Source organism: Cydia strobilella, chromosome 27 (genome assembly GCF_947568885.1).
Source record: "Cydia strobilella chromosome 27, ilCydStro3.1, whole genome shotgun sequence".
In the NCBI taxonomy this organism is placed as follows: domain Eukaryota; kingdom Metazoa; phylum Arthropoda; class Insecta; order Lepidoptera; family Tortricidae; genus Cydia; species Cydia strobilella.
In genome coordinates, this window is record NC_086067.1 from 4,116,663 (window position 1) to 4,130,894 (window position 14,232).

A 14,232-nucleotide genomic window follows, 5' to 3' on the forward strand; every position below is an offset into this window, starting at 1 on the left:
TAAGTGTTTTGTTTGTGATTTAAGTAAATCTGTCCAATATGATCGATTGATATTATATATTTTTTTATTCTGTGCCATAATGTGTTATATATGATTCATGGCCGGTTTTAATACTGCAGTATTCGGTGTTCAAATTAAATTAAACCTACGTGATAGCGAAATATCTCCCTTAATGGCAAAAAAATACCTAGTGGGGAAAATACTAGTAGTAGCTTGCTGGTAAAATATACCTAGGGGGAAAAATACTAGTAGGTGGTAATAGTTGCCGGTAAAACATACCTAGTGGGGAAAATACTAGTGTCAGACCGAAGTTTCGATTTCGGCAGGTTTCGGCGTAAAAATCATATTTCGGCTGAAGGTTCGATTTCGGCCTCAACTTGTCCGATTTGTCATTCTAATGTAAAACTTGTATTGCTTGGGTAGTAAAAGGCCAATCAAACTGTCATTTTAGTAGGGATATAAAATAACAGCTTAGTTTGACATTTAAAACTTCCGCGTTTTGGACACATTGAAACAGAAACCGGGTCTATCGCGAATTTACTTTGGTAAGTTTATTTCCAACGTTTCGAAACAGGCCCCGCATACAACATGCCAATCGCTTACGCTCCGTAGCGAACGAGACGCAACTGTCACTGTCACACTAATATGGAAGAGTGATAGAGATACACAAAGCGATTCGATGGCGAAGCGCAAGCGATTGTCACTTCGGCTAGGCCGCCAGGTTTCACTGGTCGTATAGTCGCGAGTAGCCACCACACATGTTAATTATTGTCAATAGTCCGACACGCAACACTCATTATAGGTATATCCGCGCACACATCCGAACATGGATCCGTTGGCTTTAACTTCTAGATGACGGGTCCCCAAGTTGGCGATAAGTTAAAACCATTTTCCCTAAAATTTGCGGGGTGGGGAAATAAAGCTAACAAAGTAAACTCGATTTATCGGGTTTCAAATATGTTTTAATGTTTATATTTATATTCACAAGAACGGTTTACACCAATTACACTTGCTACTATGCTAATTACTTTGCTAAGTACTATGCTAATTAATTGCTACATTAGCAAAATGTTATTAAGTATGTATTAGATTGTACTATCTGTCTAATATCACATTTTGTTAATACATTATCGGTTACCCAGTCATATACACTGTCGTACGGTCATTTACTTCACTCTCACAGTAGGCGAGGACTCACCTGGACGTTAGGCTAGGCCAATGATCAGCGAAGATGTCATAATCATAATCTTAATTGTCTGTGAGAAATGAGTACATTGCACACAACACATATGTCCCCTAACCTTGTTGTTGTTATATGCATTGTCCACTTGTGGATCCGTTAATATTAGTTAGTTTAGTTTTGACTAGACTCTGACCATGCTTTGCGCAAACTTGGCAGTATTATGAATGTCTTCTCCGAGACCACGGGGACAACGCCGTCCTCGAAACGTCGGAGGTAAATTTAATACTTATTTTACGCGATTAAGTCCCGTCGTTGTAAATAATAATGAGTATGAATGCATATAGGTACATATCTCTATAAGCTCCATACTCGACGCAGCATTGGCATGAAAACTTAGCGTGGTCTGGCTCTAAATGTATCATCAGATTTAGGTTGGATCGTTGTGTTTACTTTTAATTTGGCTGCCTCTTATAGGTTTATTATATATAGGTACAGTTAGAGTATAAGAACGCTGGCGCGGCGCTATTGTTAGAATAACAATATGGACATAGAACAATCTTATTGGCTGTAGATGTTAAAATAGGTATAGTATTTACTATAGTTTCTTGGCGTTCATTTCTTATTATATTTGGGCATTTGTTCCAATCGTTGTATTTTTTTTTAAATATGCCCCTTACATCTTGTCCTTGAAGTCCTTTGTCGACCGGTCTGGCCTAGTGGGTAGTGACCCTGCCTATGAAGCCGATGGTCCCGGGTTCGAATCCTTGATCATCGAGCATTGATTTGTGATAACCACAGATATTTGTTCCTAAAACATTTTACACAACACTGAATAGAGACCAGTGGAGAAATTGGAGGGATGCCTTTGTCCAGCCACGCAATTGCAGCAATGGACACGACATTATTAGTTTTAATTTTTAATCATAATGTTGCCTACATAGTATTATTTATTGCGATAGAGTTTTAAAAATAAGTTCGGCTTTGCCAGCCATATCAGAGCACACGCTCGTAATTAGCTAGGGTCCCCGTTGCCGATTACGGCATGGATAGCTATATATATATATATGTATATAATTTAATTGTGTCAAAATATAAACTACAGCAGGTGTTATCTAATCCTACTCTATGGCCAAAGATTTTATCATTAATCAAGCTGAATTAGGAGCCCGCGTCACGATGACTCGGGTATTCTTGATTCGATCTTTTGTTGATTTTGCTCGATTCGAATCGACTCCAACCTATTGTGGCTAACTAGGTTTTGGTTAACTGGGAATATTTATATGAAGTAATAAAATAAGTATGTTTTAGGAAGCCGATTATTTACGTAATACGTACTTAGGTAATTTGTTCTTCAACCCTTAGCGAGTTAAATACACTGAAAAAATAATTTGCCAAACTTATTGAGTACTTAATTAAAATAATTTTAAAAAACTCGGAGCCGGAGAGAGTCGGACTCGCGCACGAAGAGTTCCGTACCATTACGCTCAAAAACGGCAATAATCACGTTTGTTGTATGGGAGCCCCACTTAAATATTTATTGTATTGTTTTTAGTATTTGTTGTTATAGCGGCAACAGAAATAAACACGGTTCATGAGATACAGCCTGGTGACAGACAGACGGACAGCGAAGACTTAGTAATAGGGTCCCGTTTTTACCCTTAGGGTACGGAACCCTAAAAAGCAACTTTTTCACTAGTTTTTGAACAATCAAGAGGGCCTTTACCAATTGATGCGGTGAAAAATATTTTGTTACGTTTTTGTTAGTGTAACATAAGGTAAACGTATACCGGCTGGACTCGTCTGAACATGTCATAAAATGTCCTTCTGGACCGGTATACCATGTTGGGTCAATTATTTATCATTGGGTGATTTCGTAATATACAAAAATAAGAAAAGCGCTTAAAATCTTTATTCCGCCTTTTGTGATTATGTCGAAATATTACGAAAATAGACAAAAAGCCCAAATCAATAGGGAACAGCCGTAATGTATCGCCCAGCGCCCACGCGTGGGCGGGACAATGGCGAGTGGGCCTTTATTAAGTTATGGCCACAGATATTATATTAAAGGGATTTTAGGATTTGGTGATATGGACAATGTTATCTTGATTCAAATAATTCTATAATTATATGGCGACCGTGAGCGGAATTCGGCACCGACTTTGGAATTTCCGTTTTTTAGTCGTAATATATTTTTATGCGGGATTTTTTATGAATAAATATTTTGGAGACAACCTCACTCAGATCGACCTATAGCCCCAAACTAAGCAAAGCTTGTAGCTTGTAGCGACGATATTGCATACTTATAAAGATAAATACATACGGATATACAATTATACACACAAAACACCCATACCGTAAAATGGTCCTAGATCTCGAAGAAGATCTCTTCTTTCCATGATCTGAAATTGTTACCGTTAAAACTCGCTTATTTTATTGTATAGGAAGTTTCATAGTGTTGGTTCTGCTGGTCCTAAGTTGGTATAAAAAATGATTTTTAGTATAAAATAGGTCTACAGAGTGCGACGGCAAAACCCAGTAAACTAAAAGCAACAGAAAGTTCCGTTATCACATCTCTTCTTTCCATGATCTGAAATTGTTACCGTTTAAAACTCGCTTATTTTATTGCATAGGAAGTTTCATAGTGTTGGTTCTGCTGGTCCTAAGTTGGTATAAAAAATGATTTTTAGTATAAAATAGGTCTACAGAGTGCGACGGCAAAACCCAGTAAACTAAAAGCAACACAAAGTTCCGTTATCAGATATGCTCCGAGATTGTCGTATCGCGAAATCGGATCTTTCCGATTTCACGACCCATACATAGGCACGCTCGTGGTTAATAGACTTCGCTTTGTTAGGCGCGTATTTGATACGCTCCGAAGGAATATGTCTCAACATCCTTACAGTGCCCGTGTTCTAAGTGTTGCAGTGCTGGTCAATATGTTGCCACCACGCTGGGACCAATAGGCTAGATGACAATTTTTTATTAATGGTATCAATCGATCAGGTTTGTTTTTGGGATCAAATGTCTATATGGGACCCATTACAATAAAGCAATACAAAAGACGATAGTCAAAGTCTGACAGTCGTACCTCCCTCGCGAAACGCTCCTAACTAAACGATAAGTGAACGTGACGTCAAGGTCACTGAGAGTCTATCTTGAATGTATGGAAAATATGTAAAATTACCATTCTGTCGGTGAAGTATTGCGTTAATAAAATGCAAGGAATTGAATGGTATCTTTACCTACTTTATTCCTTTTTGGAAGTTAAGAAAACTTTTTAATTTTGAAACTTTTAGATCCTGTATTTTTTTATCATTTCCATATATTATTTTTATATCCACATTATATTGTGATAAGTTGCTCATTTGCTATCTATTTAACTAGATTTTGTTATAAAATTCAACATGAGTCGTCATCCCTATTCTTGGTTTTATATTTACCCAAGGTTAATATTATGTTTCCGTCAGATCTGTCTTGCACTGTCTTTGAGAAATTTATGAATGTATGGATCGGAGTATCTATTCGTATATGTATATTCCTAGCCTTTGTTTAAAAATACTTAACAAACAATATTTTATAATTTTTGTGTTTAATGTAAATGAAATGTCAATTATATTGTTACTATTATTACCAAGCGTTCGAACTCATGACATGACATAATATTTTTCCCATGCTAGAAAAAATATACCGTAGGTTTTCACAAAATCGCCCATTTCTTTCTCCTCGGGAGGCCTCAATGCTACATTAAGCGTCTAGTTAACATTCTGGGGCAACGATCAAAGCACACCTATCGAATCAGATTTTTACGTTTTTTGTAGTTATAGGTTTGAGGTTTGGCCGCGGACGATTCGTCGCGTCTATCTAGTAATGTTATTACCGGGAGCCGTGTTGAATTGACACGTTTCCATTTGATTGAACGTGTAACTGACCTTTTAGTTTTTTTGCGATCTTTTTTTGGTGTAAAAATGTTTATCGTCATTTTTGAGACTTTTCGTAAGTTTCTAGGAGAGTTTTGGGAATACATAATATTTCGATCACACTGTAAGACTGAAAAAAAAATCATTTTTCATTATAGAAAAGAAAAAAAATAGCCACAGTACAGATCATACAGTAGACGGTTTTTTGTTCCACTGGCAATATTTTATTTGCCACGATGCCAGTCATTATTATATGGGGCATTTTCTATGAAAAGGGACCTTATTGTCGATGGCGCTTACGCCGCACAGCGTCGCGCGGCATTTTATTTATATCGGAGCATCGTTTATAATGGCGTAAGCGCCATCGACAATAAGGTCCCTTTTTATAAAAAATACCACATATTATGTAGATCAGATCTGATCAAAATAAAGCGTAAGAAATCGTTGTCAGAATTATCTTTTGGTATACTAATGGTCAAACAGCGAATAAAAAATTAATCGTAATGAATGAATGAATTCATTTATTAGACAACATTAGGTCCACATATTGTTAGTTTTTAGCTTAATCTAATTAAATCTAAATGTATACAATTTAGATATAAAATCTGTGGAAACGAGAAATATTTTTTTGCAATCTACATGTTAGTTAAAATAACGCTAATAATAAATATGTAAAAGTGATTTGGTCCTCTGGCTTATTTTGTACATAAGAGTATATTATCAAATTTGTGGTATTTTCTATAAAAAGGGACCTTATTGTCGATGGCGCTTACGCCATTATAAACGATGCTCCGATATAAATACAATGCCGCGCGACGCTGTGCGGCGTAAGCGTCATCGACAATAAGGTCCCTTATCATAGAAAATGCCCCATTTATTAGCTATCATGCCTAAAATGCTGTTGCCACTCCCGCACACCCTGTCAAGAAGCGAGGCAGTAAAGTCGTAGTCTAAAAAAAAACAAAGTATGTTGCTACACATTTAACGACTTTATAATAGTAGGGATTAAGCTAACCCTTTTCCAAAATTACATTCGTAAGTGTACCCGATTGAGAAATAACCAGTATTTGACAAACACAAGCTCACACAAAAAAACCAACGATCCGTAGCAAAATGTGTTTAACAAAATTCTTACAAGCCACAAATTATGAACTAATATGTACTAAATCACTATTGAAAGTCAAGCGAAAATCGACCTAATATGTTTAGGGTAGGGTTTAAAGTCATTTGGGTGTGATGGTAGTTTTGTTCTGGCCGGGCGAAGTAATAAAAAATGTTGGAAAAAAGGCTTGTATGGTTTTGCCTCGGCGCACACGTTAACCTTAGACGTATTTATATAGAGCGGTTGTTGATTAGGTTGACTTGTTTTTAATGTTGTAGCTTAAAACATACATGTTAAGCTTAGAATAAATTTAAAAGTGGGAGAATTACTGCCTTGGGTGAGACTTGAACTCACGGCCACTGGATTGATGCATCGGTGCTCTGCCAACTGAGCCACCAAGACCTCATCCACAGTCAGCAAATCTTCCCACTATATGTGTGTAGGGGACCCTAGCGCCATCTACCGTAAGCGTCTATTTATTCTAAGCTTAATAGCATCGTTCGCAGTCGCATACATCAAAAATCACTAGCGTTTCTATGTGTGAACGGCACGTCTGTACACGCGTCATGCGTCATAGTGTAAAGGATGACTCACGTTAGACCGGGCCGTGACCGGGCCGGAGCTTCCGGCGCTTACTTTTCTATGACATGACAGGTGATCACGTGATGCTTTCCATAGAAAACGAAACGCCGGAAGCTCCGGCCCGATCACGGGCCGGTCTAACGTGAGTCATCCTTAAGTTGCTTAAAAATAGTACTGAGCAGCCGGCAGACGGCCGGCAATCTGGTGTCGCGGGGCGAGGTAATTCAAGTCGGGGCGGGGCGGTGCGCGGCCGTTCTGTATGATAATGCTATTACTTATTCTGTGGCAGTACTAATTTTTTTTTTATAAATGGAGGAAATAACTCAGGCAACACCATAAAGACGATTAATATTTATGGCGGTCAGCAAAATATTATCGGCGCGTGTCGATAACTTAGTATAGGTTAGAGCACGCGCTGATAATATTAACCATAATCAAGTGTTTTATACATCTCTAGTCTACGGCGGTACAGACATTATCTTAATCAAATCAGCGCGTGCTCTAACCTATACTAAGTTATCGACACGCGCCGATAATATTTTGCTGACCACCATTTGAACTTGTGTATTATAGTTTACGGCACGCAATAACAAATAGTCTATCAACTATCATAAATCAACTCGCACTTGACCATAAAAAAGGTGGTAATAACAGCACGAGCGTGGGCGTGAGACAATCAACGTAATTGAAATATAACTAACTGAATAAGTGGATAATACGGGGGTTGTGACCGCACTATATAATTACACGGCTTTTTTTGTTCTACTTGTTTTTTTGGGTTTATTAGTTTGTTTTTGTGGTTGTTTTTGTAATACAATGAAATATGGGCACGACAGAGTTTTGTACACGGTTATTGTCAAAAAGAATGCAGTCTGCCTGTAGGGTAGATTTTTTATTGAATGATATATTTATTCAAGTTATATGTATTTGCCTACTAGATGAAAAATGACAAAAGGTGGATTTAATGCCGTAGGATTACCCTACCTGACAACGTCCTTATATTTAAATTTACTTTGTACGTAAGTGTTTGTTTGTCTATCTTGTTTTTTCTCTAAATATTTAAACGAGATCCATTATAGGGATAAGTTCGCCGTTATACATGTACATTGTATATATTTTATTTTTATTGTATTTTAACCTGTCTTATGTACAATTATATGTTATGTTTACATACATGCATACATACTTTACGGAGTCCGTAGCTGGTTCAACTCTTCAGCTGTTTCTAATCTATTTGGTTAATCAAGCATTAATTATTAATACACAAATAATCGTAAACTGTGTTAATATTTGTGGTTACAAAATACTCCGGTTAAATAACTAAAATCGTAATGTAAATATAATGTATAACATAATTACATAATTACATAAACAGGATAGAGAACTATACCTGCCAAATGTAATCGAAATCGAGCGTAAAAGAAATCGTCAGCAAAAAAAATACCCCAAAATATTCATTCAATAGTTAGAAGCGCTCAGTCCAACTCGAAACAAAAAAAAACATCAACTCGGCTCGTGTCCGTTTTTTCTTCAAGATAATAGCACGAGCGGTGGGCGTTTACAGCATAATTTGACTAACTGAATAATAGAATAATTGGGGGGTGTAGCCGCACTATGTAATTATTGTTTTTGTGGGCAGGAAGCCTGTGGCTGCGGTCTGAGGGGTATTTACCACCTCATTAGTGTAACATGACATAATAGACAGTTTTATCAAAGTCATGGAGACTATATAAAGGAGCCAAATCTCAATGTATGAAAAGTGTCCATCAAAAAACAGTAATTAGGCGGCCACCATACACCGAAATACTACCAAAAACAACCTACGTAATTTGGTCGGGTTATTTGTTGCCTTATATGGTTCATGTTATACTCATGTCCCAGAGCCTAACTAGCGCCACCGGTGAGATTAGGAACTATTATTTAAAGCTGAAAGCGGTCACTTTTGCAACAATTCTGCCATAAGAGATTGCGATCCTTTCTATACCATCCATAATCAACCTTTGAAAGTATGGGTGTGGGCCGTGTGTGTTGTAATATACAATACGAGTATAGTGTGAATATACCTACTAATAATATAAATGCGAAAAAAAAATAACATTAATGTTCCCCAAGCCGGCTGGTTACCGTGGGGACCGCGACCACAACCCTCCAATTTCGAAGAAAAGAAAAAGAAACAGTATTTACAGACAGAGAACAATGGAACAAATTGGAGGAGGCCTTTACCCAATAAAGTGGGGTCCCTATCAAGTTTTTAGTTTAAAATACACAACTATAAAATTAAGTTTAAATATGCCATTAACAAATTAAAATAAGTAAAAAAGAAAGAAAACAGATATTAGTTAAATAATTTAAGAAATTATTATCTTTATCTTTGCACCGATTTAAATAGGAGTATCAATAACCCTTCAAGTGGCATACGTCATTTTTGGGTTGTTGGAATTTCGATTTTATTTTAATTAATCAAATTTCACGTCATGTTTTCTATGAATGAAATACAATCTAATATTTTACATTAACTATAGTCTCCATGACATTAACGATGACTTTGTCATTGCAAATTCCATGAAGAGTTGGCTTGGTCCAACTCTATTAAATATTTTAGGCTTTGACAACTATAAATGTTTGACGCAGAACGATGAATAATTTTGTTAACCGGACCTATTAATTATGTTACGGCTATCAAAACGAATACCTAATGCCTGTAATCGAAAAACAGTTTGTCTCTCTTAGTTTTAATATGCCTTTAAAAACCCTTTTTCTTCTAGCATCAGAAGTATTTGTCATTCAATGTCTTATGTAATCTTATAAGTCATATATCAGTGTAGCCATAGTCATTATTTCATTCATTTCATATATATATTTCTATAACAATATGATATTGTGTTAGAAAAATCTTACAAACTATGTATTAGCACGTAAATAATAGCGGGACATGTCAAGAAATAAAATTCCAAAAATGCAATTCAAACAAAAAACAAAAAAAAAGTACAGATAAAGTAGGTAATAAAAATGTCATCATTCATGTGTAAAAGTTACATAAGATAATTTTGTAAAAACAGTCATTGCTTAAATTGGGATTACAACCGAAAAATTGATTATGTTTATTAATGTCAAGGTAATTTCTTTAATGTATCACTATTAAACAGGAAACCGACAACAAAGCCCCCCCCCCCCCCCCCCCAATGCAATAAATACGATTTTTAAACGTTCATTTCTTTTGTTACAGATCACAATAATGAAAGCGGTGTAGAACTCAAAACCATGGGAGCAACATACATTGAAGACGAAGAAAAAGCAATCTGCAACGATAAAATGGCACATAGACTGCCAACCTTACAAGAAATCAAAACCAACGCAAGACAAAAGACAGATTTCAAAATCATCACAATGAAGAATAGTATACAATATAATAATTTCGGATATAAAGAAGAATTGACGAGAAGAATGAAGAAAGAATATAGATGTTACAATCTATGCTTCCTCAGTGTGTGTCTTAGTTTTATTCTAGGATTAACAATAGGGATAGTCCTGATGAAAACTTCCCAAAATATAACAAGAAGAGTAACTATAAATAACAGTAAAGACTTAAGAACACTAAATTCATTTAAACATGAAGTTAAGACTGATTTTGAAGTAAAAGTTGATGAAAACAAATATGACACAGTAACTGCTGGTCATAAGTATAATAAAGATGTTTACCCTAAAAGCTTAACAGAAGATATGAAGGAAATACTAAAAGACAACAAATCTCATCACAGACATGTGATAGCACATATTATAAATAGTACTAAGCCTTATGTTCCTAGTGACCAAACTGTGTTGTATAATAATGTGTATTGGGGGCCTGAGGTTGAAGATTCAATGCCACAAGGATATGGAGAGAGTAGTGGAGAATTGTGGGAAGAATACGTCGGTCAAAGTGAAGTAGTACAGATGAAGCCTGGGTGTGGTCGTATGCAGAATCGACTAGTCATCTTCAAAGATGGATCCCAAGCCTGCGTCAGATACAGGCAAAACACGGATCAAATTCAAGGCGAAATCTTCAGTTTCTACGTAGCAAAGTTAATGAATTTAACAAATTTGGCGCCGTCAGTATTGAAAATTGTCGATCTGAAAGATAAACTTTGGGCTAACGTGGCGAATGATATAGCAACAGCGCAATGGAATAGTAACAGAGCTGTGGTTTTAACTCAATACATACCAAGCTTGGAATCCGCAACGATACCAGACATTTTTAAACCAGCAAATAGACATTTGAATAAGCATGATGTACTGAAAATGTCTTTGAAAGAAAACGAAGCACCAAAGGAAATTCTAATGGAAAAACTAAAGACGAAAGCTGTGAAAGTGAAAAAAGCTGATAATTTTGATCACATTGATGTGAAATTAAATAAGAAAACTATAGATACATTTGTAGAGCTAGCTCAATGGTCTGATCTCATAATTTTCGATTACCTAACAGCAAATTTAGACAGGATTGTTAATAATCTTTTTAATTACCAATGGAATATAAATATTATGGATGGTCCAGCTCACAATTTGGCAAGGAAAATGGACAGTGGACTGCTTTTGTTTTTAGACAATGAATCGGGACTGTTACATGGTTATAGGCTTTTAAAGAAATATAATGTGTACCATAGTTTAATGTTAGATAATTTGTGTGTATTTAGGAGGACCACGATAGATGCTTTGAAGAGATTGTACGAAATGAAAGCGATAGGAGTTAAATTAAGTGATATGTTCCATAAGAAAAATAGTGCTGTTATAAGAGATATTTTACCGCCTTTACCAGAGAAGAATGCTAAGATTTTACACGAGAGAATAGGTAAAGTTTTGAGCCAAGTTGAAAAATGTGTGCTAACTTTCTCTAACAGATAGTGAGTACGCGGATTTAGGAAATAATTTAAAAAGTAAATTTTCGACTTTGTTTTCCAATAGCCTCTTTCCAAAGAGGTTTACTATGTATTGTAAAAACATAATCGTATTTTTGTAAGCATTTTTCGATACCAAATATAATTATTTATTGTATATTATTGTGAATATATTGTAAAATGTGCCAGTGAATTTACGCGTGATATTTATGTTAATAATAATTACTTAGGTAATTGTAATTTTGTAAATACGCTTTAAAATATATGCCATTAAAATATTTTTAAATATCATATCTGGTTTTCAATTTTCCTGTAACATCCCTTGGGGCCGAGCAAAGATGACAAACATTGATAAAAAACTTGGAGGATATAACCAAACGGAGTAGCCATTAACAGGCGTTCCCCTCTGTCGACACTATGACCAATGGTCATAAACATAGTATGGACTGACGTTTAATTCAATTCAATTTAATTATTTATTTCAAATCATTTTGATCCATATAGTGTTAGTAACTACTAAAACTTAAAATTAATTAAGGTTAATAGTGACATACAATTACAATTCACAAAACACACACATAGGTACAATAAATAATAAAATAAAATACAATAATAAATAAAATTAATAAAATCTGGGCAAACTAGATGCACCATTTCTCAACATCTGACATGGCTATTTTTTAAGTTACGCATACATTTGACGTGCCCCTCCCCCGCAAAAGTCGGCACGGTTTGGTACAGAAAATTACAGACAAGGCGACTCCATTTGGTTATATCCTCCAAGATAGAAAATGCCATAATGTATGAAAATTGGCACGTCAGTTTTGGTGGAATCTGTCATCCCGATACATTTTGATGGGGTTGGCCGGTCGAAGTGTTTAGCAGATGGCGCCAGCATAGCTTGCCCTGTTGCCCTAGAATTGTGTAAAAAAATTGTTTTTTTAAAGCCCTGGATGCCAGCTCTTTAAGCCAAATCTCATAGAAAAACCGGCCAAGTGTGAGTCGGACTCGCTCACCGAGGGTTCCGTACTTTTTAGTATTTGTTGTTATAGCGGCAACAGAAATACATCATCTGTGAAAATTTAAACTGTCTAGCTATCACGGTTTATGAGATACAGCCTGGTGACAGACAGACAGACGGACAGCGGAGTCCTAGTAATAGATGTCCCGTTTTTACCCTTTGGGTACGGAACCCTAAAAAGGGGCAAGCTATGATGGCGCCATCTCTGCAAACCTTTGACAGTTGCCAACCGGAGTGTAAACATAAACATGCTAATTCCATTTCGAAATGTATTTATTTTTAACTTCAATGTCTATCAAAGTAGGTACATATATAATGGTCTTTTTTCAAAAATGGATTAAGCAGGTTTACACTTACGCAGTCAGGTACCTCCACCTATAAAATAACTTCTTATGTATAGTTAACGCTATCTCTACTGAGCTCGTTCACTTACCTGTACTAACAATGGCATTCTGTTAAACAAAAGCCATTATTTATTTTGTGTGAGCGCGTGGCCTTTGTGCCTGAGGCTCACACACAATGGCCACGCGCACAGGCACAAAAGAAATAATGGCTTTTGTTTAACAGAATGCCATTGTTAGTACAGGTAAGTGAACGAGCTCAGTAGAGATAGCGTTAACTCATAAGAAGTAATTTTGTGTACATTTCATTTGATAGCATGACGTGACGTACGTCATTTTGTATGGAATTTTGAACAGCGCTCCAAGCGGGACGTTTTGGAAACTGAAAATCCCATACAAAATGACACTTGAAATTTACACTAGGGGCAGGGGTTCAGTTATACATATGTATCAAATATGTTTGTTTTTTTTTGTAAAAAAAAATGGGGCATTTTCTATGTAAAGGGACCTTATTGTCGATGGCGCTTACGCCGCATCGCGCCGCGCGACATTGTATTTATATCGGAGCATCGTTTATAATGGCGTAAGCGCCATCGACAATAAGGTCCCTTTTATAGAAAATACCACAAATATATGTAGGAGACAATCGAGCAGATAAATCGTCAGATGGTAGGCAAAGTGTGAAAATATTAGCAAAAGTACGAGTACGCAGGGTGGAAAAAAATAATGGGCCCTGGAGGCAGTACCTTAAAACTTCAAGTCAGCTCATTTTACTTACAGGAAACATTTTTTATTTTAAAAATAAGAAACAAAACTGCATTCAAAGATTTTTCTTTTTTTTTCAATTTCGCTTGTGTAAAAATATTCTTGAGTACTAAATATACGATTTTATGTCTATTTTGTTTTGTACAACATGCAAGTGAAGGACGTAATGTTTCTTCGAGAAATGTTATCATTATTTATTTATCGTATGGCGTTTACACACTGGTTATAAAAATATATACTGTAATATAATCATTAACATTAACGGCAGTCATGTTCATAATACATTAGGTGTTACAGTTTGAGGGTGGTAGGTACATGACACCCTGTAAGGGCACTCAATTTTTCTTAAGTCTAGGTAATTACATGCATCTCAATAAAATCTATATTTATAATTTTATATGGATGCCAGAAGAGGGGCGCGGACCCGGCAGGCCCAGACGGAGATGGCGG

At 36.0% G+C, this 14,232-nt stretch overlaps 1 protein-coding gene across 1 annotated transcript in view; it reads left to right on the forward strand.

Annotated features, from left to right (window-relative positions):
• Positions 1–11,859, forward strand: part of LOC134753583 (extracellular serine/threonine protein kinase four-jointed) — a 37,762-nt gene extending 25,903 nt beyond the window's left edge. The window contains exon 2 of the mRNA XM_063689506.1: positions 10,011–11,859. Coding sequence (XP_063545576.1) covers positions 10,046–11,662 — 1,617 coding nt within the window. The 5' untranslated portion in view covers positions 10,011–10,045 and the 3' untranslated portion in view covers positions 11,663–11,859. The remainder of the gene's footprint in view (positions 1–10,010) is intronic.
• The last annotated feature ends 2,373 nt before the right edge of the window (positions 11,860–14,232 follow it).